A 22,473-nucleotide genomic window follows, 5' to 3' on the forward strand; every position below is an offset into this window, starting at 1 on the left:
TTTTTTCAATTCATGTTTATTGGTCAGTTTTGTAACAAAGATTTTCTGCGAAAAGGTAGAAAATAAATTCTTAATGATGGTGTTGACTTTGCAGCTGATGCTGTGTGTTCATCATTATCATCATATTGATGATGTTGATGAAAATGTGGCTCTTACTGTTTCTCCGTTGAATTATTTATTTGTAACATTAAAATCTAACATACCGGAAATTAAAGCCGCAATGGGTACTTACATGAAAACTCACACACATTCGCTAAAGAATAATCATCATGTAATTGGATTACGACCCATATGAGAATACACTCGTAATGAAAAATTAATAAAATACTAATGCCGTTTGCTCTTCTGGGAAAATGACGCATTTGTCTACACTTTTTCTGATAAAAGAGTCTAGAAATGGCTAAGAATAGTGACGGCTGCAAAAGTATACTTTTTTCACCTACTGGTTAAGTGTATTAAAAATAAAGAATTTTGTCAAAGATTTTATCATTTCTGTAGGGTTTTTTCTATCTTCAATAAAATACTAAAGACAAATTATTTTCTTTTAAAGCATCAAAATCAGGTACCGATGCTTGTAAATGAATACAGCTGCTCGCGAACATTTTGAAATTGCTGATTGAGTAGTTAGTCAATAACAAAACCATATTAAACTGACGCGATTTCTTCGTATACAATTTTACAATAATAATCAGTTTCTATCCCCTAGGAACCAGTCACGTAACCAGTTTGCTGTTAGTTCCTTAAACCTATTTCGGATTTAAATTGTTTTCAAAAACCAATGTTTCTCTAATAAAACATACAAGATTCACTTCTCTTTTAAACCTTCTTAAACTCACAATTTTATATTTTCAACCAACACATTTTTTTGAGTGTCCTCATTTTTGATCTCGTATGCAAAAGAATTTTATGGACGAAAGTTTAAATGCTAATTTAAAATAATTACCATTAATTGGTATTGCAATACATACACATTTGCAACTACTACTTTTCATTTTACAATATGCAAAAGGAGAAGGTTTCCCAAGATATAAATTATGATCAACGGTGATCGTTACCGAACCATGATCAATGATTATACCCTACACCATCATAGTGGGGAGTGCTGATTCTTGATTGTCTCAACACCCATCTTAAAGTATACCAATCTGCTCAGGTCCATGTAAAACTTATAATCAACCTACAGGACCCAATTTCAATGATAACACAGGTCAACAGCAGATTCGTTGCATCACGGCAATATGGTCAACTTTTTCAATTCTATGGATAGATTTTTTTTAAATATTTAAGTAAAATTATAAATTTTGTTAGACGTTTCTCCACATATCGAAAACAAAACACATGTAAAATTTCCACTCAAAGTATTTCCAATCATTGTGAAAATGAGCGAATTCACTTAATTGTGAATAAATTCGAAAAGAATCCATCGATTTTTATGATCGATATCTCATTTTACTCTTATTACATGTGGCTTTTTGATAAAGTATTAAATCTAAACAATTTCTGCCGTTTTCGATTTTTCATGATTTTTTCAAAACAAAAAAATTGGATATTTTTACATAAAAAATATATTTTTTGCTTCAATTTGTTACTATGAAAATTTGTACATAGCATGGGGAAAACGTTTTCAAAATTCAATCAATCGAAAAAAGGACACTAACTACTCAATTTTATGTATAACAAACAAAAAAATAAAATTTTGTGAAAATGAGCGAATTCACTTAATTCTGAATAAATTCGAAAATAATCAATAGATTTCTATGATCTATATCTCGTTTTGTTGCTATTACATGTGGCTTTGCGACAAAGTAATAAATCTGGAAAATTTCTGCCGTTTTTGATTTTTCATGATTTTTTTAAAACAAAAACATTTGCTATTTTCACTTAAAAAATATATTTTTTGCTTCTATTTATTAATATAACTCCGAAACTACTGAGCCGATTAAAAAGCAATATATATAAGCGGTTTAAAGGTAATGTAGATTTAAATTTTTCTAAGTTTATTTTACTAAAATTGGACTATCCGTTTTTGAGTTATCATTAATTATATTGAGAAAATTCTAAAAAAAATTGACAATTTTATTCAAAAAATTTTTTAAAAAAATCTCTGAACTATAAAATTCTGTGACGATCGGTCCATAATTAATCATAGCTCCACTTCCGAAAATCACTTTAACTACCATAAATATCTTACAAATATTGGAATCCAAAAAAAATAATAATATTCTCTGTGTAGGGTATCATATTTGGTTGAAAATATGGATAAAATTGATCCGGCGAGATGTAATTTCAAAAAGGATGGTGTTACGTGTCATAACCATCGATTTATTGAAATCAAAATTTGGCAAGAAATGGACCTGTCAGTTGGCCTCCAAGGTCTCGCGATTTAACAACTTTCGATTTTTTCTTGTGGGGCCATGTGAATGAAGTCACTGGTTTATGCTGATAAACCAGCAACAATTGGCGCCTTGGAGGCCAAAATTGTTAGTGTTATTCGTGACATACGCCCAGCAATGCCCGAAAAAGTGACTCAAAATTTAACGTTCGGAATGTGTTTCATCAAGAACAGCCGCTGCACTGTGGCGCCCTCTAGAACAAGTGAGGTTGCAAAAATTTCATGTGCCCCTAAAAATATTGAATAAACCTATTTTACAGTAAATTGTTCAACGATTTCAAATATGCTACTCAATCAGATTTTTGAATCAGAAGATATAGCCCTTCAAATTTGATTGATTTTCAGTTTTTAAAACTTACAACAAAAAATAAATTGTTAGGTAATTTGGTCCGCTTTCAGATACAATATATCAAAAACTATGTAACGAATAATCATTGTTTTTGATGCGACTGATAGATATATTTATTGAGAAAAGAATAAACAAAAATTGTACTTTTTGCATTGTATTTGTCCAGGTAAATCGATATTTACCAACTACACATTTTTTCAATATATCTCAACTTTGATGGAAAATAAAAAAATATTAATTTCTATATTTGCCATATTTTTAAAATAAGTTCTTTGATTATTCCTTTACCTAATGCAAAAATTTCCAGCTTCCGTTCTTGCCCCATTTTTTGCTAGAGGTAAAATTTTAAAAAAAGACAATGAAAAGCAGAGACCGAAAATAACGGGTTCACTTTCTTTTCAAAGGTAAATTCTCATTCGCAGCCATTTAAAAATATTTTTTTGTGATATATCACTGAGAGAGTGATTTATTCCAGAACATTTTAGGTTTGGGGTTGAGAGAAACAAATAGAAATAATCTGGATGAGTGATTTATAATTTATTTTTTTCGTAAAGGTCAGCTTGTGACTTTTATTTGCGAACATGAAAAATAAATCGCAAAAATACATTTCATGCAAATCAACGCTTAAATATATAAAATTTATCAAAATATTAATAACAATTTAAAAAAAAATTCTCATTTCTGTTACTCAGACTTCATTACTTCATACTTATCATATTATTTCCATAATTTGTCAAAAATTAATAATAATATGTTAAAAGAGAAAGTAACAGTTATTAAGAACAAGAACAAGTTAATTGTTTATCTCACACCAAACCATTAAAAAACAACAAAAACGAATAAAGGTCATACCAAACCATTTAAATAAAAATAAAAACCTTAAAGTATACCGATCGACTTGGAATCACTTTCTGAGTCGATTAAACGATGTCCGTCCGTCCGTCAGGTCGGCTGGCTGGCTGGCTGACCATGTAATCTTTGTGCGCAGAGTACAGGTCGCAATTTTGAAGATATTTCGATAAAATTTGGTACATATTATTTGTTCGACTCAAGGACTAAGCCTATTGAAACTGGCTGGAATCGGTCCATTATTTCACCTAGCCCCCATACAAATGTCCTCCCGAAATTGGACTTTATCGGTCATAAGTGTTTAATTTATATATGTATCTCCACAAATTCCGCTTCAAATAAGTTTTATATACACAAAATTCATGTCACCAAATTTTGTTACGATCGGTCCATAATTAGTCATATCTCCCATATAGACCCGCTTCCGAAAATCACTTTAACGTGCATAAATCGTTTAAAAATGTTGGTATATACACATAATTCAACATAGTTAACTTTAATATAGACATAAATCACACGATCTAATTTCATGGTGATAGGTCCATAATTGGTCATAGCCCCCATATAAGGCCCACTTCCGAAAATCACTCAAAAATATAAATTATTGAAATTTTAAATGAAAAATGTTTTTGCTCTTTTACTTAGTGTAGGGTATTATATGGTCGGGCTTGACCGACCATACTTCCTTACTTGTTTTTCATTGTTTTTTGGCGATTGGTCCACTTTGTGTTTGAGAATACCTTCCCATTTTATGAACGCGTTCGTAATTTTCTAGTGTTTTAGAAATTTTAAACAGTCTTGATAAGTTTAGGAAAATGACCGCAAAAAAGACAAATACAGGAGAAGGGAGAAATCAGCCTATATAAGAGTGTAGACGAGTGTAAACATTTATTTATGTTTATAACTTTAGACACCCGATTGTGTTTGAGCTTTAGCATGCAAAAAACACAATGCTGCCAGTGAGATAGAGCTTATAGCAAACAACATTACCGTTCTCTCAACAGCTTTAGTTAAAATATGATTTTGTTTTAAATTGAAAAAAACCAAAAACAATTTGCAGTTTTACAGCAATATGTAGGTACTATAAAATCGTATTAGACGCATAATATCTTCAAGTAAATATGCATACGTAAACGCAGATACACACTTACACTTAAGTACATAAATTGGATACAGTAAGTATCCTTTATGCAAATAGTGTTGCAAGAATTATTTGCAAGCTTCGTGTTGTAAATTTTCATTACCTTTTTGCAAACATCAAACAAAAAAATAAAATAAAATTCAATGTAGAACTTCTTGTACGAGTATCTTGTAGTTTTCAAATCAATGTCAAGAATAACTAAACACACAACACAGATACTCAGATCCACACACTCTCAACCATATAACTATCTACCATGTATCTACGTGCGTGTGGACTGTGTTGAGGTTTTGCCTTTATTGGACGCTTGATTAACTATAGATTGTAGGGTTTGTTCGTCACTTCTTTCACAAACTTTTCTGAGTTTAAATAATGTTAAATGAAATTTTGTTTACAGTTCATTGGGTTGTACAATGTCTAGATACCCAGATACTTAGTTTGTTTTGTTTAGTTTTCTTGCATTATTATTTTTAATTTATACTTTTTTTTTGTTTGCTTGCAATTTCAGTGTCATTTACTTTAATGTTGAAATTTTATACGTGATTTCTTTTTTTCATTAATTCGTACTTTTACATTCCCTGATTGACAGTGTGTGTCTGCACGTGTAAGGATGCGAGTTGGCTGTTGTGGCTTATTTATTAAGTTAATTTTTTTTGTTTGGCTTAATGAGGAAGAGTTATATTAAATTTCAATTTGATTTTGAAATTAAAGCTGAGAAATGATTTATTAGATTTTATTACATTTAAGAAATTCTTATTTATGCGACTTTTAAAAGTCTGTAGTAACCTACAATATCCGATTCCTTATCAGTATTCATCATGATAATAAACTTTGATTTCATGATAATATTTCTAAATCTCCTAGATAATAATTGCTAAAAAAAAACAATATAAATAAAAAAGATTTTAAAAAAATACCTTTCATTTGATATATAATTTGGCATTGTTTACAGAATCAGTTGAAATTTCATAGGTGTGCAAAGTACCGTTACAATTTTAGTTTTAATGAACATAGTCCATATCACAATCACAAAAAAGTTTCTTATTAAAGTTTTTTATTAAACTCTTAAGATATTTTCGCGGTTATGGCTCGCCCGATATTGTCTAGGTAAAATACGGTTGCCTTTGTTTGCACTTTTTGATTTTTTAATGTTCCAAAGTCTAAAATAATTCTCCGTTATATAAAAAGCAAACGTTTAGGGTTACACATTTTATACGAAAATTCGTATATTAGGTAAAAACAAGTAAGAGAGCTATATTCGGATGTGCCGAATCTTATATACATACCCTTCACCAAATTATACTTTAAAATAATTTTTTTTTTAATTGTTTTCCAATTTTTTTTTTTTTGAAATTGTTTTTTAATTTTTTTTTAAAAAAATGTTTTTTCCAAATTTTTTAAAAAATTTTTTTTTTAATTTTTTTTCTTTTTGGAAAAAAAATGTATGACAAAAAAAAATTTTTTGATGAAAAAAAAAATCGGGTTAAAAAATATTTTTCCCGATTTTGACCCATTGTAGGTTCAACTTCCTATAGCCTTATCTACATCGTTGCAATGGACTTTGAAATATCTATCATTAGATATCCATATTGTCTATATTAATGACTTAGTAATCCAGATATACATCAAAAATCGAGATTATCCCGGTTTTTTGCTCATATCTCCGTTATTTATGGACCGATTTTGCTGATTTTAAATAGCAAACTTCTCAAAAGCATGTCTGACAGAATTATTGAAGACTTGCATCCTAAAGATATCTGGGGTCTTCAGAAAATTGATTTCAACAGACAGACAGACGGACGGACAGACAGACGGACATGGCTTAATCGACTCCGATTAAATTATACTTAAAAATATATTTTTTTTAAATATTTTTATTTAAACAAAATTAATTTTTTTTTAAATATTTTTTCAAATTTTTTTCTAAAAAAAGTTTTTTAAAAAATTAAAAAAAAAATTTGGAAAAATTCGGGTAAAAATATATTTTTCGGTTTAAAAAATATTTTTCGATTTTAAATAGCAACCGAGCCGAAAAAATTCCCGATATATTGATGTATTTATCATGTATGTAAGTTATTTGGGTGCTACGGAAAGTTGATTTCAACATACAGACTGACAGGCGGACATGGCAGACAATGGGTAAGCGTGGCGAACAATAAAGTTTGTTTTTGTATCAACAAGACGTCATGTACGGGAAGTTTTGCTATACTTTTCTAATTTGAAAAAAGTGCCTCTGAAGCACACCGATTGCTCACCAAAGCTTATGGTGAATGTGTTCCATCCGCTAAAACGTTCGAGAGATGGTTTGTGCGGTTATTTTGATACGGAATACAAAAAACGCCCAGTCGAGCCAAGAATTGGAGGCATTACACCATGAAGATTGTTTTCAAACTCAACAAGATCTTTCAAAATCATTGGAAGCTACACAATCAGCAATTTCAAAATATTTCCAAGCAGCAGGATTCATCCAAAAGTAAGAAAATTGGGTATCATACGAATTGAAGCCGATAGACCTCGAATAACAATTTTGCATGTCGGAAATGATACTTGAAAGCTATAAAAGAAAATAATGTTTACTTGTGATGAAAAATGGAGCCATTTGATAACCCGAAGTGTAATAGATTGTATGTGAAGCCCGGCCAACCAGCCGAATTTTCTGTATTTGGTGGGACCAAAAGAGTCCTATCTATTATGAGCTGCTGAAATTGGACCAGACCATCATAGGTAACCTCTACTAAACACAACTGATTGCTTTGAAAAGATCATTGGCCGAAAAACGCTCAGATATTCCATCATGTCAATGCTCATCCACATGTTGCAATACCTGTTAAAAAGTATTTAAAATAAAGGGGTTGGGATGTTTTGCCTCACCCGCTTTATAGTCCATACCTTGCCCCATCCGACTACTATTTGTTTCGATCTATGCAGAATGCTCTCTCTAGGATACTCTTTACTTTTTAACACGATATTGGCTTGATTCGTTCTTGGCCTCAAAAGATGAGCAGTTCTTTTGGCTCGGAATCCATATGTTCCCAGAAAGATGTGAAAAGTTCATATGCTTTGAATAAGTTTATATTGTACAAGTGTTTCAAAATAAAAACTAAACATTTTAAAAAATCTCTTATCATTTGTTCATGCTCCCAATAATTCTGTTGAAAAGGTATGACGAAGTTGAAATTTCCCAAAAGTAGGTTGAGATGAACTAAAAACATGACATTCTTAACAGAAGTATGACCTCTTGTCTACTAAACTTTAGTTTATTTCAGCTAAGAAAACCATACAAATTACGATAAATCTATATCCCATCAACCACCATAGAGTTAATTTGTGGTAAAGTCGTGAAACCGACCCAGCAGTTAAGCAAGTAGCCAATATATCCCTTATAATCAGTAATTGTTACTAATTTCTGATCACTTGGCCACCACCAATTTATATATTTTATATCATTTGACACGCTTTTTCTCTTTGTAATGCAGAATAAGTGTCTCTAAGTATTCTAGAGTGTAGTTACTTTAAGCGTTTATTTTGTACTGCAGTTTTTGTTTTATTTTTTTGCAAATTGTGCTGATATAATTCTCATACAGTTTAATTTCTTTTAGCTTTTTTATACTGACATCATACGTAATCTAGTGTGAATACAATTGTCACTTTAGCAACTTTAGTGTCTCTAAGTAACCTAGAGTGTAGTCACTTTAAACGTTTATTTTGTATTGCACTTTAGAGAGTAGTTATTTTACCCACCAGTGTAATCTATTAGAGAGTTGTCGGAAAGAGTTTTGTTTACAAGTAATCGGTTATTGGACGGTCTATGAGATGTATTTTTAACCTTCGCTTTACCAATACCCACCCGGGTGACCACTCGGTTTTTGTTAGCTTAATAATTTTTTTCATTTTGTTTCGATTTAAATAATATTTAGACTCAATGAACAAATTTTAGAGTTCTATATTATTTAATAAAAACATTTAAAACTTTTTATAAGGTTTTTTCGATTTTTTAAAATTTTGTTCGTCGGATATATTTATAGAAGTGCAGTATCACCCGGGTGGGTATTGGTAAACCACGTACATAAAAAACCTTTGGTAAAGCGAAGGTTAAGTGAGTATTTTAGGTCAATTAGCACCCGCTCATGTTAAAATAACTGGATATGTAGCTGATCAAATAATCATTTAAGTAGTTAGAAAGGAAACTGAATCAATGAGTTGACTAATTTGGAGCAACTATAAATAGCCCAAATATTAAAATATTCTAGGATTTTAATTATTTCAAAACTCGAGGTAGTCGTGAGTTTTTGAGTATATCTCAGCTATTTATGGAGCGATTTTACTGATATTTAATACCAAAATTTCGGGACGTATATCTGATATATATTGATGCCAACTTTATAGAGTCGCTTGTGAATATTTTAGAAATTACAAAGGGTATAACAAATTAATAGCAAAAGAAAAATTTCATTCACATTTCCTAACAATTTCTTCAGTTCCTCACTGCTAGTAGCAAATAACACAATTTTTTAAATCAAATCATTCTAGAAATTTTATTAACTGAGTTAAAATGTTGAAACTCTACTACACAAATCGGTATGCCCAATGCAATCTCAACAATTTCTCCAGCATAACAACTGTTTTAAGTAAATTCTAAATCTAAATAGCTGCCACATTTTTTTACTACCTGTTAAAATTTAAATCAATAAAATTTTCAAAAATTTCTAGCTATAAAAAAAAACCCGGCAAATACAAACTTGCTACCAATTCGAATGTAAAATTAGTTTGGAAATTATGCCAGACACAGCAAAGAGAAGCGGTTTTAAAGTCACAATTAACTTAGTTAAAGAAACAAGTAAATGCCCGTAAAACGTATTAGTAAAAAGTAGTTAATAATCTAATGGTTTAGAAGTTTGCAGCAAGTTTTATTATGCATGGGACTATAAAAAGCATTAAAATGTAAATATTGCTAAAGTCAAGATGGCATAAAAGAAAGACCACTACCTACCTAACCAATTGGTATTCGCGAAGCTATTAAAAGCAATTGTAAAACGATAACATCCTTATCTTCATTCCTTTTTTTTCTAGCTTAAACGACAATTGCAGTTTGAATTTCGTTTTTTTTTTCTTAATTTTTTTGTGCATTTAGAGACAAAAACCCATAAAAATAGAAGCTAGACAAATGTTTTTAAAGAAGTTTAAGTTTGTTTAAGTGTTTTTTTCTTCTTTCTTTTTTGTTATTAGATTATTAGCCAAGTTATGCTAAAGACCGTTAAAGTGAAAGGCTGTTATGTTAACGGTTTTTTTTAGCAAAAAAATAAAAATAAACTTAAGTGAAAAGTTAAAATTCTAATGAATAAATGTATTTTTTTTTCTATTTTCAGATATTGGCCAGCATACAAATCCTCCTGAATTACCCATATTTGGTGATCCCTTTACGGAAATTGCCTTAGATCTAGTCTTTCCTAAAGGTAATCCTATATTTCTATTAAATGGCAAGAAATTACAGCTGCTGCAACCGCTAGATAGAGATGAAGAGAATTTAAGTCATATTGTTTTTCAAGTAAGTAGATATTTTTTATTAAATTAAATTATAACATTTAAAAAAAAACTATTTTTTTATATTAAATTTTCTTACTTCAAATTTTTTTTTCCAAAAAAAATATTGGGGGCATGATTTTAAAGTGCGTGATGTTTTTTTTTTAATTTTTAGCTTTTATTTTGAAACATTTGTACAATATAAATTTATTCAAATTATTGGATTCCGAGTAGAGTTTATATTTTCACACACTTTTTCATTTCCCCGGAAATTGGGAATAATTTTGAAATTTCGCGGGATCCCGGGAATTCCCGCCTAGAACAAATTATTCAATTTTAAGAATGTAGACTTCGTCAAAAAGCTAAAAAATTTCACCATAGTGGGGAGGGTATAATGGGTTTATGCAGATGTTCGTAACGCCCAAAAATATTAGTCTATACCGATTAGTATACCGATCGACTTAGAATCACTTTCTGAGTCGATTAAACGATGTCCGCCCGTCCGACTGGTCGGCTGGCTGGCTGTCCATTTAACCTTGTGCGCAGAGTACAGGTCGCAATTTTGAAGATATTTCGATCAAATTTAGTACATATTATTTCTTCGGCCCAAGGACCAAGCCTATTGAAACTGGCTGAAATCGGTCCATCATTTCACCTGGCCCCCATACAAATGTCCTTCCGAAATTGGACTTTATCGGTCATAAATGTTTAATTTATAAATGTATCTCCACAAATTGCGCTCCAAATAAGTTTTATATATACAAAATTCATGTCACCAAATTTTGTTACGATCGGTCCATAATTAGTCATAGCTCCCATATAGACCCGCTTCCGAAAATCACTTTAACGTGCATAAATCGCTTAAAAATGTTGGTATACTCACAAAATTCAACATAGTAAACTTCATATAGACACAAATCACACGACCTAATTTCATGGTGATCGGTCCATAATTGTTCATAGCCCCCATACAAGGCCCACTTCCGAAAATCACTCAAAAATATAAATTATTGAAATTTTAAAAGAAAAATGTTTTTGCTCTTTTACTTAGTGTAGGGTATTATATGGTCGGGTTTGACCGACCATACTTTCTTACTTTATTTTTTTTAATTATGAATATTAAACAAAATTCATTTCCACGGAAGGTGGTTTTATTACAAAAATTTTCGTTCTACTGTTTGTAAAAAAGCAAAATACTAAAATAATTCCACTTTCGATCGATACAGAATTCTTTGACAGCTCTGAACTTTCACGATTTTTTGGAAGAATTTGAATAATGAACTTGTTATTGATCTATTTGGGTTAAATCTATTTTGTTGTATGAATCGTCTGCATTTGGAGCTTTAAGCGTATTTAGATAAAGTCAAGTTCAAAAAAACATAACATAAAACTAAGGAAAATAATTCCCGGGAATTCTCGAACAATTTCCCGGGATTGAAAATATTGCGGAATTCCCTATAATAATTCCGAGCCATCTTTGATACTCGGATACTCTGTTCTCATAGAGAACGTTCTAGACTATAAAGAGGGTGAAAATACTAAATACTTTTGAACAGGTATTGCAACATGTGGATGAGCGTTGTGTTAATAGAATATCTGGGCGATTTTCGTCCAATGCTCGCTTCAAATGAAATAGTTGCATTCGGTACAGCTTCGCTGGTGTGGCATGGTGAAATTTCAGCAACTCATAATAGATAAGCGCATTTTAATCCCACCAAATACAGAGCATTACCTTAGCGCCATGAATATTTGGTTTTGGTGTCGATTCTGCTGGTTGGCCGGTCTTCACATACCATGTCTTACGCTTCGGGTTATCGTAATCTCTCCATTTTTTATCGCTATTAATGATTTGAGACAAAAATTATTATCTTTTATAGCGTTCAAGCATCATTTCTTATATGCAAAGTCGTCTTTCAAGGTTTCTTGACTTCAGTTCGAGTGGTACCCAATTTCCCTGCTTTTGTATGAATCCTGCTGCTCGCAAACGTTTTAAATTGCTGCTTGAGTAGCTCCCAATAATTTTGCAAGCTCTTGTTGAGTTTTACAACAATCTTCATGGAGTTATGCCTTCAATTCTTGGTCTTCAAACTTTTTTGGCTGGCCTGGGCGATCTTTGTCTTCCTTGTCAAAATCACCTCTTCTGAACCTCACAAACCATCTTTCGCACTTTGAAACCGATAGCTTTGGTAAGCAATCGGTTTGCTTCAGCGCACTTTTTTTAAATTAAAGAAGTAAAGCATAACTTCCCGCATATGACGCTTTGTTGGCACAACATTCGATATTTTCGAATCAAAACAAACTTTTTGTTTACACTATAATGTTTAACAAATAAATGAGAATAAATGACAGATATGTACCCTTCAAAATGACATACAAGTTATTACAAAGGAAAACGGCGTTCAAAAGATACGCCATCTATTGTAAATCCCGCATTTTAAAAAACGCTTAGTTTTATTTTCTTTACAAATTGTTTTCTTTTCAAGAATCATTACCAGGGAAACCGGAAATATGCTCTATAAAAAGCGTTTTAAGCGCTTTAAATATGCAGTAAAAACTTTAAAATATGCTCATAAAATTTAAAAAATATGCTCTTAAAAAACAAACTTTTACATAATTTTTAACCAAAAAAAATTGAAGCCCGACCATATAATACCCTAAACTAAGTAAAAGAGCAAAAAAAAATTTTCTTTTAAAATTTCATTAGTTTATATTTTTGAGTGATTTTCGGAAGTGGGCCTTATATGGGGGCTATGACCAATTATGGACCGATCACCATGAAATTAGGTCGTATGATTTATGTCTATATTAAAGTTAACTATGTTGAATTTTGTGTGTTTACCAAAATTTTTAAGCTATTTATGCACGTTAAAGTGATTTTCGGAAGCGGGTCTATATGGGAGCTATGACTAATTATGGACCGATCGTAACAAAATTTGGTGACATGAATTTTGTGTATATAAAACTTATTTGGAGCGGAATTTGTGGAGATACATATATAAATTAAACATTTATGACCGATAAAGTCCAATTTCGGGAGGACATTTGTATGGGGGCTAGGTGAAATAATGGACCGATTTCAGCCAGTTTCAATAGACTTAGTCCTTGAGCCAAAAAAATAATATGTATCAAATTTCATCGAAATATCTTCAAAATTGCGACCTGTACTCTGCGCACAAGGTTTACATGGACAGCCAGCCAGCCGACCAGACGGACGGACGGACATCGCTTAATCGACTCAGAAAGTGATTCTAAGTCGATCGGTATACTTTAAGGTGGGTGTTAGACTAATATTCCCACTATGGTGGTGTAGGGTATAAAAATGTTCTTTCGACATCAACTGATGTTACAGGCGCAAATTTAAAAGACAATATTTCTTTAACATTAGAACGGTTAAGTTTGAATTAGAACTAAAATTTTGAATTAGAACTAAAATTTTGATATTTAGATGGCGCTATTATTAAAATGGTACTTATTTTATATTAAAACAAGTAAGAGTGCTATATTCGGCTGTGCCGAATCTTATATACCCTTCACCAAATTATACTTTAAAATAAAAAATTTAAATCTTTTTAGGTGAACAAAAATTTTCTTTCAGTTTTTTCATTTTTTGGAAAAAAAAAATTTCAAATTGTTTTTTTAATTTTTTTTTAAATTTAAAAAAAAAAAATTATTTTTAAATTTGTTTTTTCAATTTTGAATTTTAAACAAAGGAAGTAAAAACCTGTAACACAACAGCGAAAAATAAGTAAGACAAAATTTGTTTTTGATAAAGTCAAAATATGCTATTAAACAGGAAAATATGCTCTAAAAACGCAAAAATATGACATAAATATGCTCTTAAAACAAATATATGCAAAAATATGCATTTAAGGGTAAAATATGCAAAAATATGCACTAACAAATCGATGCCAAAATTCTTAAATAGTTCTGAAACGTGTAAATATCTTATCCATGTGCTCATTAGACTCACCAGAAAAAACATGCATTTGCATATTTTGGTTTCCCTGATCATAACATAAAAATCGATTTTCTTAGAAAAAAGCCTTTCTTATAAACAATAATAATAAACTAAAAAGCTCTTTTCAAAAAAAATATGTAGATATTAATTTTTTATAAAAAAATATTGTTACGTTTTAACCTTTTCAAAACGTTGGTTTATTTCCTTTAAATAAACCGGATACTTTTGATTGCAAATAAAAGCCGTTTAGTAGTTTAAAAATTGTAACAACCCTTTATTTATTTAAAATGTACAACAACAGAATTAAATAGTCGCTTAGTGTTTTTTATACACGTTTATAAATTCGCGGAAATACAGACACACTTTATAATGTACAAGAATTCGCTGGAAAATACAGCACACTTTAAGGTACTCAGTTTATGTTTATTCGAATAGCGTTTCTGATAAACTCACTAACGACTGCAACCTCTGCCACTATTTATAACACTGCCATCTGCACTTTAGATTGTTCTTTAACTGCAAAGCTCATATATTCGAAGCCTAGAGAACACGCAATCTCTGGTGAACTTTTTACAATATTCTTTAACTGTCGCAGCAAACAATCAGCGTTGCCATACTTACGATCAATGATCTACTCAAAGCTTTTATTTAACGTTAATAATGCCCACAGATATATTACAGTTTGAGAGGCACTGCTTTCAAATAGCATTTTACAACTTTAAATCAGCCGTTAAAATCGCTATATTTGAATTCAAGTACAATTTCGTAACAATATTTTTATTTTTTCTACCACATAAAACAATTTTTTTTCTTAAAAAGAAGAAATATAAAAATATTTTTTCTTGTTTAATAAAGTTTTTCACACAAAAAAAGCTTCTTGAATAAATCAGAAAGCTTTTTCATAAAAAAGCACTTTTTTTGAAAAATCGAAAAATTTAAGGAGTTTCATTAAAAAAAGCTTTATTCACATAAATTTTTTTATAAATACATACAGTTTTTTTTTTGTATATAATGATTTTTTTCATAAATACATTTTCAAAGAAAATAAGTTTTTCATAAAGATGGATTTTTCATCAAATATAATAGTTATTTTCAGAAAAAGCTTAATTCATTAATAAATTAAAGCTTTATTCATAAATAAATCATTCTAATGATAAGACTTTTTTGTTATAAAAAATTTCATTTTATGAAAAAAAGCTTTACTAAATATTATTTCAATATATAAATAATTTGACTTAGAACAGCTTATTCCATATTAATTGTAAATTACACTTTTTTTCTAAATAAAGCTTTTTTTCATATATTCCGATTTGTTTACCAAACAGCATGAACAACTTATTAACAAAAGTCTTTGTTCACAACAAAGTTTGTTAGCAATTGACCATCATATTTAAATATCTTTCATTCTTGAGGTAACATCCTAATTCCATTATTACACTTAAATTTCAATAATAATTCCCTATGAACTTTAATTATAAGGTATGTACATCCCAATATCCCATTCCATTTATATCATTTACATGCAACTATCTTTCAATCTTGAGAAAATTTCCTTTTTCTACAATATTTCAATTTTATGTTTCTTTAAACACCACAATATTTATTAATTTATATAAATTATGTGTGTAACTAATTATTATTAAGTACCTAAACATCCCATCACAGACCTACAGTTAACTTCCTCTAAGACTTGTAATAATAAAGAGGTTTAGTAAATTTTTGCCACACAATTTCCTTTGCAATAAGTATTAGAACCACATACATTAACAGCTAAAGACAGAGGTGTCCATAAATTATGTAGTTCATATTAAATGATAGCAAAACATAGGAAATTTAAAAAAGCTCCAAAAAGGAAGTGCTAAACAACAGACCTTAATGGGTTTTAATGACAAGTCTATTAAGTGTTATTCAATGCTTCATTTCGCCTTTAACATAATAAATTGAAATTTATTTAATATTTTCAGGTTTCCTGCACCATACGCGCCACGAATAAACGCCGCAACATACCGATTATAGTGCGCGTGTCTGATGTTAATGATAATGCACCACGTTTCATGAACACACCTTATGAGGTTACCGTGCCCGAGGTAAGTTTAACTATAATAACGATTTCTATACATTTGTTTTTTACTAACTTTATTCAAATACTTAAATCACTTGATGCAAAGAAATCTATACAGAAAATAAAACCATTCATTGTTGTCTAAACATTGTAAAACATATTTACAACAAGCATTATATTGCTTACAATAACTATGTATTAAAACAATACGTTTACATGCCGAATGTTAAATAACAATTAAAATATTTTTCTTATTCTAATGCTGCTGCAATGGATTTTTTATACGTTTTTTTATTCTTATTGTTGTTGAATTACGATCTCATTGTAAAAAGTTTTATAGGTGGGTGGTTTGTGGTTTTTTTTTGCTTCTTGGATTGTGTTTTTTTTCGTTTTTGTTTTCTTCTTTAATACATAATCTTTGCATATGTATCTTAAATTGTTTTATTTCGAGTACCCTACTTATTAAAAAGTGGTATTATATGTTGGGTAGAGTGAATCAAATCCAAGAATTCACCATATTGTTCTTGGATTATGGTTATGATACTCTGAGAAAAACATACTATAATATTTAATACTGATTCATCATGAACATGATTGCCAAGAATACATATTTTTTTATTACAATTCAATCATACTATATCCAATTCAATCGTAGGTATTAATAACTACGAATAGAAATATCAAAACAGACATGACCAGGCGATCAGCAATGGCGACTTAATTTACGAATACTTTTATCAGTGCTCTCATCGGCCAAGGAAAACAGTGTAGGTGTCAACCCTGCCAAAATCGAACTGGTTCTTTTTACCAAGAGATATAAAATTCCAGAATTCAGATCTTCACCACTGGATGTTAATTTTCTGAAGACTTCAAGTGAAGCTAAATACCTTGGCGTAATTTTGGACTCTAATACAGAGAGTCGAATATGCCTTCTATATATATGTAAGTAAACCATTGGGAAGAGATGGGGTCTTAAACCATATATTGTACACAAGATGTACGCCGCGATCATAACACCTATAAGGGCTCCTGTTTGGTGGAGAGCGGTTTACATTAAGACTCACCTTTCTATTCTAAACAAGGTACAAAGACTAGCATGTCCTGCAATTACTTGCTCTATGAATTCCACCCCTCAGGCCAGCCTAGAGACGATGCTAAATATCCCCCTTGATATTGAATGCATTTCTGCTAAGTCTGCTCTACGACTTAAACAGTCGGGCGGGCTATAGCATGATCGTATTGGTCACGGCACAATCCTACAAAAGGCAGGCCCAATCATTGGATAAGAAACGGACTACATAGTATCTACACCGAATTTTGATAGAACATTTAGGATCAGTATACTGACACAGGATGTTTGGGCCGCAAATTTTGTCCTAAGGGACGATCTGATCTAAATCTACACTGATGGTTCAAAGACAGAATTGCCTATTTCGGTAATTTTTTCCGATGAACCTTTTGTTGTCTCTTCGATTACCCGATACCTGCAGGAATTTCCAAGCAGAGATATGTATATGCCATCGATATAGAAGCGTGAAGAATCCGAGAACTGAATCTCGAAAATTCGACTATACATATCTACTTGGACAGCCTTGTATCAATCAAAGCTCTTAACTCCAACGCAATTAGGTCGAAATGTCTTCTAAATTGTATTAAATCACTGTCACAATATCACGTCGAGTTGATATGGGTTCCAGGAAATGGGTGCAACCGGGGAAATGGCGTATCTGATGAAGTCAAATACATCATTCAGGGATATTCACACTCCCTTGGTGACCGTATCGAAACTGATGAATGGGCTTTCAGTGAGACGGAACTCAGGTGATCAAATATCAGCACTTGTAGAATATCCAGAATGCTCTCATCCACTCTGACAAAAGGTGGGACCAGGACTCTTTTGTCTCTTAGTAGAAATTTGATTATGCTTCTTATCGGTATTGGACACATGTCGGAAACGCATTGGTTGCCCACGTTATAGCTATTGTGAGAGTTGTTTAAATGAAGATGAGGAGGAATTCTCCTTCTGGGTGACGTACCGGTAGAGCTCTTTTACATGATCTAGACTATCTCAGAGATGTGTCACTATTAAATATGATCTTATTTATTAAAAGTACCTGTTGGTTCTCACCGGGACAACATGAATCACATAGCCAACGAAATTAGGGAGGGAAAGTATTCTCCTTTCATATGTGAATTCTCAGCATAAGGCCACTGCTTCGAACAATATCAGTCAGGACCTATGAACGGACGAGGAATGCATACTGAAGTATGTACACGATCTATTTAATAGTACTTGACAGTTTTGAACAAATTCTGATAGTGAACTACTTACTGCCTTCAAATAACACATGAACACCATCTTCATGTCACGAAACAAAACGTCATGTTGAAGCAGATGATAGATTCTTCTGGGATATCATCTCACTGTTAGAAGGTCTACCAAGATATGTAAGGACTTATGAATGTATGAGGAAAGCATACAGGATTCATTTGATCGCAGTACGTACTTGAGAGCTTTGAACGACATTCATAGAGCATCCATCAGGATACCGTATGAATGTCGAACTTGGATGTCGCCCACCACTTATTGCAGACGAATAGATTATGTCGCCTAAAATATGAGTCGTTCTGGCATATCCGAGGTCAGGAGGCAGTAAAAGTCTTAATGCCTTCTGGCATCCTGACTACATGGTCTATTAAACCCCCCACAAATTTATTTATACCTACTTCACTACTTATCCAGATGAATCAGCACAGTTCCTTTAACTTGACCTCTATGGAAATCGACCAGATTAAATATTGTAAAATGATTCCTGCATTTACAACAACGACCAGATTTTTTCTAGGATTGCTGACTGGTAAGCGATGCAGAATATCAAAGCTCTCAAAGATCACCAAACGAAAGTGATCGTTAATAATGTCGGCGTCCATTTGATTATTTGTTAAGGTTTTTTGATTTCTTCTTATATTTGTTCCAAAAACATAATTGATCAATTCACAAGGTCTCCTATCATGTTATATAGTCATAATGTCGTAATATTTCAAAATGTTGTTATTGATTTTCAAGCAAAAAATATCCTAAAATAATAGTACTCTTTATGGTATATTTATTGCGTTATCGTAACCAACCAGCAGAGACCTGCGCCAAACGGACATTATGACAATATGACATGACCTTGTGAATTGACCAAATACATAATTTTTGTATCATATGAACGAAGTTTTGGAAGACAAACAAAAATTCAAGCCATATGTTTGCAGTGGCCCGTTTTTATAAAATTCTTATGAACCACAGTGGTCGATCGTAATGAAAAATATTAAAAAAATATATATCTTTTAAATATTCTGAAAAATCTTTATTACCATTTGTCTCTATATCCTGGATAAACTGACTAAACTGTCAGTAGCGCAATAAATTGTTCTTAGCATTACATTATTATCTTATCGCACCCACGCTATTCATTCATTCATTTTATGAACTACTCACTATACGTTTACATATTTGTATTTGCATTTTGGTTTCTTCATTGCCGTCTCACAATGTTTATTCTAGGCTTTAATGCAGTTTTTATCTAAATTTTTTAAACAAAAATAGTGCATTCAACTCCTAAGTAAATAACTAAAACAATTGCCTCAAATACAATCAGCTTATTTAGCTAAAAATTCCAGTAATTTTTTTCAAGTTTGCGTTAGAGTGTATCTGTATCTGTAAGTGTGTTTGAGATTTTGTTTTCTTCAGTAGTTTTAATTCCGTTAAAATCTCTTTTAAATAATCTTAAGACTTTTGTAATCGAGATAATTTTTGTTTAACTGTTGTTTTAGTTTTCTGATTTGAAGAACAAAGAAATATTTGAAATATTTTAGCAGTTATAGTGTATTGTCTAAGCAAGAGGGAGAAGTTCAAACTGGGCTTTGAAAGAAGTTTAATTAAAACTCATGTTTGGCTTTTAACAAAGGAATTTGTTTTGTGCAAGATGGGGGGCGAAGTAGTTAATAAACATATAAATTAAAAAAAAAAATAAAACATTAGCATTGAGATACAAATCTGGTATTAGAGAATCTATCTTTGGAACAAATAAATATTGAAGAATAAGCTTTTTAACATAGGTAAAAAAATACACAGGTGTTTTCAAGCTAAAAAAACACAAAATTGATGCAATCTCCTCATGAGGGTATATACCTTTTATGTTAAAGTTTTGAAACTGAAGTAACACTTTGAAATCCTTGATCGTTATACAATTTGAACTAGATTTAGCTAAAGCTTTATATATGTATGTGTAAATCACTCTCATGGCCAATATATAACACCAAAATTCATGAATTTAACACAATATATTTATAACTATCTTAAGCTGTTTGGTATTGAATTTTAGCAAAATCGGTTCAGTTGAAAAAATCTTATAAACTGAGATATGAAACCACCTCGTTGTAATAACATGTACATGAGTTTAATGTAATCAATCATACTATTGTGGTATTTATTGTTGTTGTATTTGATGCACTGTTTTTAAAAAGCAGCAACAACATAAACATAAAGTTTTTAAGCTCTTGTGTGTTTGAATGGGCATCAATGTTGAAATATTACATCAGTTAACCCTCTAACCTGCAGGAGTGGCTCAAGGCATGCATAACAAAACACCAATTATATCTAAACTGTGACTTTACTTATAGATTTGTTAATATTTCCCTCGAAGGTCGAAATGCATTCTGACTTTTGGTTTTTATTCTGTCAGCTGTTTTGTGAGTGATGTCATAATTTTAGCACGTGAAATTTTGTGTGTAATTTTTTTAAATCAAAGTTTTAATAACTTTTAGTCGCCCGATATATTTGAAATATTTTTTATTAGTTCTTTTTCATTAGTTTTTTTCAATAAAATCGTATCATAATTATTGTTTTTTACACCTAAACCGGCAACAATGCCCTGAGGCACTCTTCACCTTTTTGCACCTGGTTCCTAAACTTAATTTGCAAATTAGTTTCTGATGGCTGTTCTGAGTTTATTGGGTCATAATTACCCTAAAAAAAAATTATTCGACACCTTTTTTTAGCTTTTTAAAGTTTGCGGGTTATAGGGTTAAGCAATTAGTCAATGTATCCTTTATAAACGGTAATTATCACTAATGTCTGATCACTTGATCAACTACAATTTATATATTTTAGATCATTTAACATGTATGTACTATTTGTAGTGCAGATAGAAGACAATTAATTACTTTATACATCCCAGGTAATCTAGAGTGTAGACAATTCCCACTTAAATGTGTCTAAGTAAACTAAGATGTTTTGTTATGCCCTTGGAAAGTAGTTATTTTACCCACCAGAAGTAATTTATTGGAGAGTTGTCGTTTGAAGTTTTGTTCCGGACAGTCTCCTAGTTTTACGGGTTTGTGTTTAAATTTGAAATCTTGTTCTAATCAACATAAAATCCTTACAAAACCTCCCGCATTTGCGGCACAGGTTTTAAATTCTTATTTGGATCAACCATCTTAATTTATATTCTAAACTGGCTAGAATATATATTTGTCATTTGATTTCCAGCCTGCTGTATCTTTTTAATCTCTTTTCATATACAATACAATTCATTTTCTAGGATTTGATTGATGACCACCAGCATTCTTTGAAACCCATAATAATTGCAGGTATTGTTACTTTTTTTTCTTGCTACTGATGCTGTTCTATCAAATATCCTCTCTTTATGTTTTCCGTTCCCTGCTGCTAAAACTATTGTTAGTTTTAATCAAGTTTGAAAACAGCAAAATAGAAAGAAAGAAAAAAAATAAATGTTTCCATCAAAAACTAGTTCAATGTTGTCAGTTGATTATAGTGAAATGTAGCTGCTACTTTAGTTTTGATATGTTTTTCTATCTAATTACCCGTTGCTCTCTAGCTCTTGTAGTTTCTAACATTATGTTTTATGTTTTTCTAATATGGCTTAGAATCTATATAAAATAAAATAGATACAAAAAAAATTGCTGTGTAATATATGTATAAGAAAGCAAAGGAGAAGGAAAAAAAGTGACTTTATAAAGTTCTAATATAAACAAAATGCGGAAGCAATAAGTCTGTAATTAAATGCAGATTGATTTTATGTTTTATAAAATGATGAAGTGGAGTATAACAATATTAAAGACACCATCTTTCATTCAATCTTAGTTTTTAAACTTCCTCTGTCTTTGAATAGTTTCTTTTTATTGGAATTTA

General features: G+C 30.9%; 1 protein-coding gene across 2 annotated transcripts in view; it reads left to right on the plus strand.

Annotated features, from left to right (window-relative positions):
- The window catches only part of Cad99C (cadherin-99C), a 287,105-nt gene that overhangs the window by 186,951 nt on the left and 77,681 nt on the right, over positions 1 to 22,473 (plus strand). For both annotated transcript variants that reach the window (XM_065515250.1, XM_065515249.1), the window contains 2 exons: positions 10,098 to 10,276; positions 16,174 to 16,296. In XM_065515250.1, the coding sequence (XP_065371322.1) occupies positions 10,098 to 10,276; positions 16,174 to 16,296 (302 nt within the window). The remainder of the gene's footprint in view (positions 1 to 10,097; positions 10,277 to 16,173; positions 16,297 to 22,473) is intronic.

This window comes from Calliphora vicina, chromosome 1, assembly GCF_958450345.1.
Source record: "Calliphora vicina chromosome 1, idCalVici1.1, whole genome shotgun sequence".
NCBI lineage: Eukaryota > Metazoa > Arthropoda > Insecta > Diptera > Calliphoridae > Calliphora > Calliphora vicina.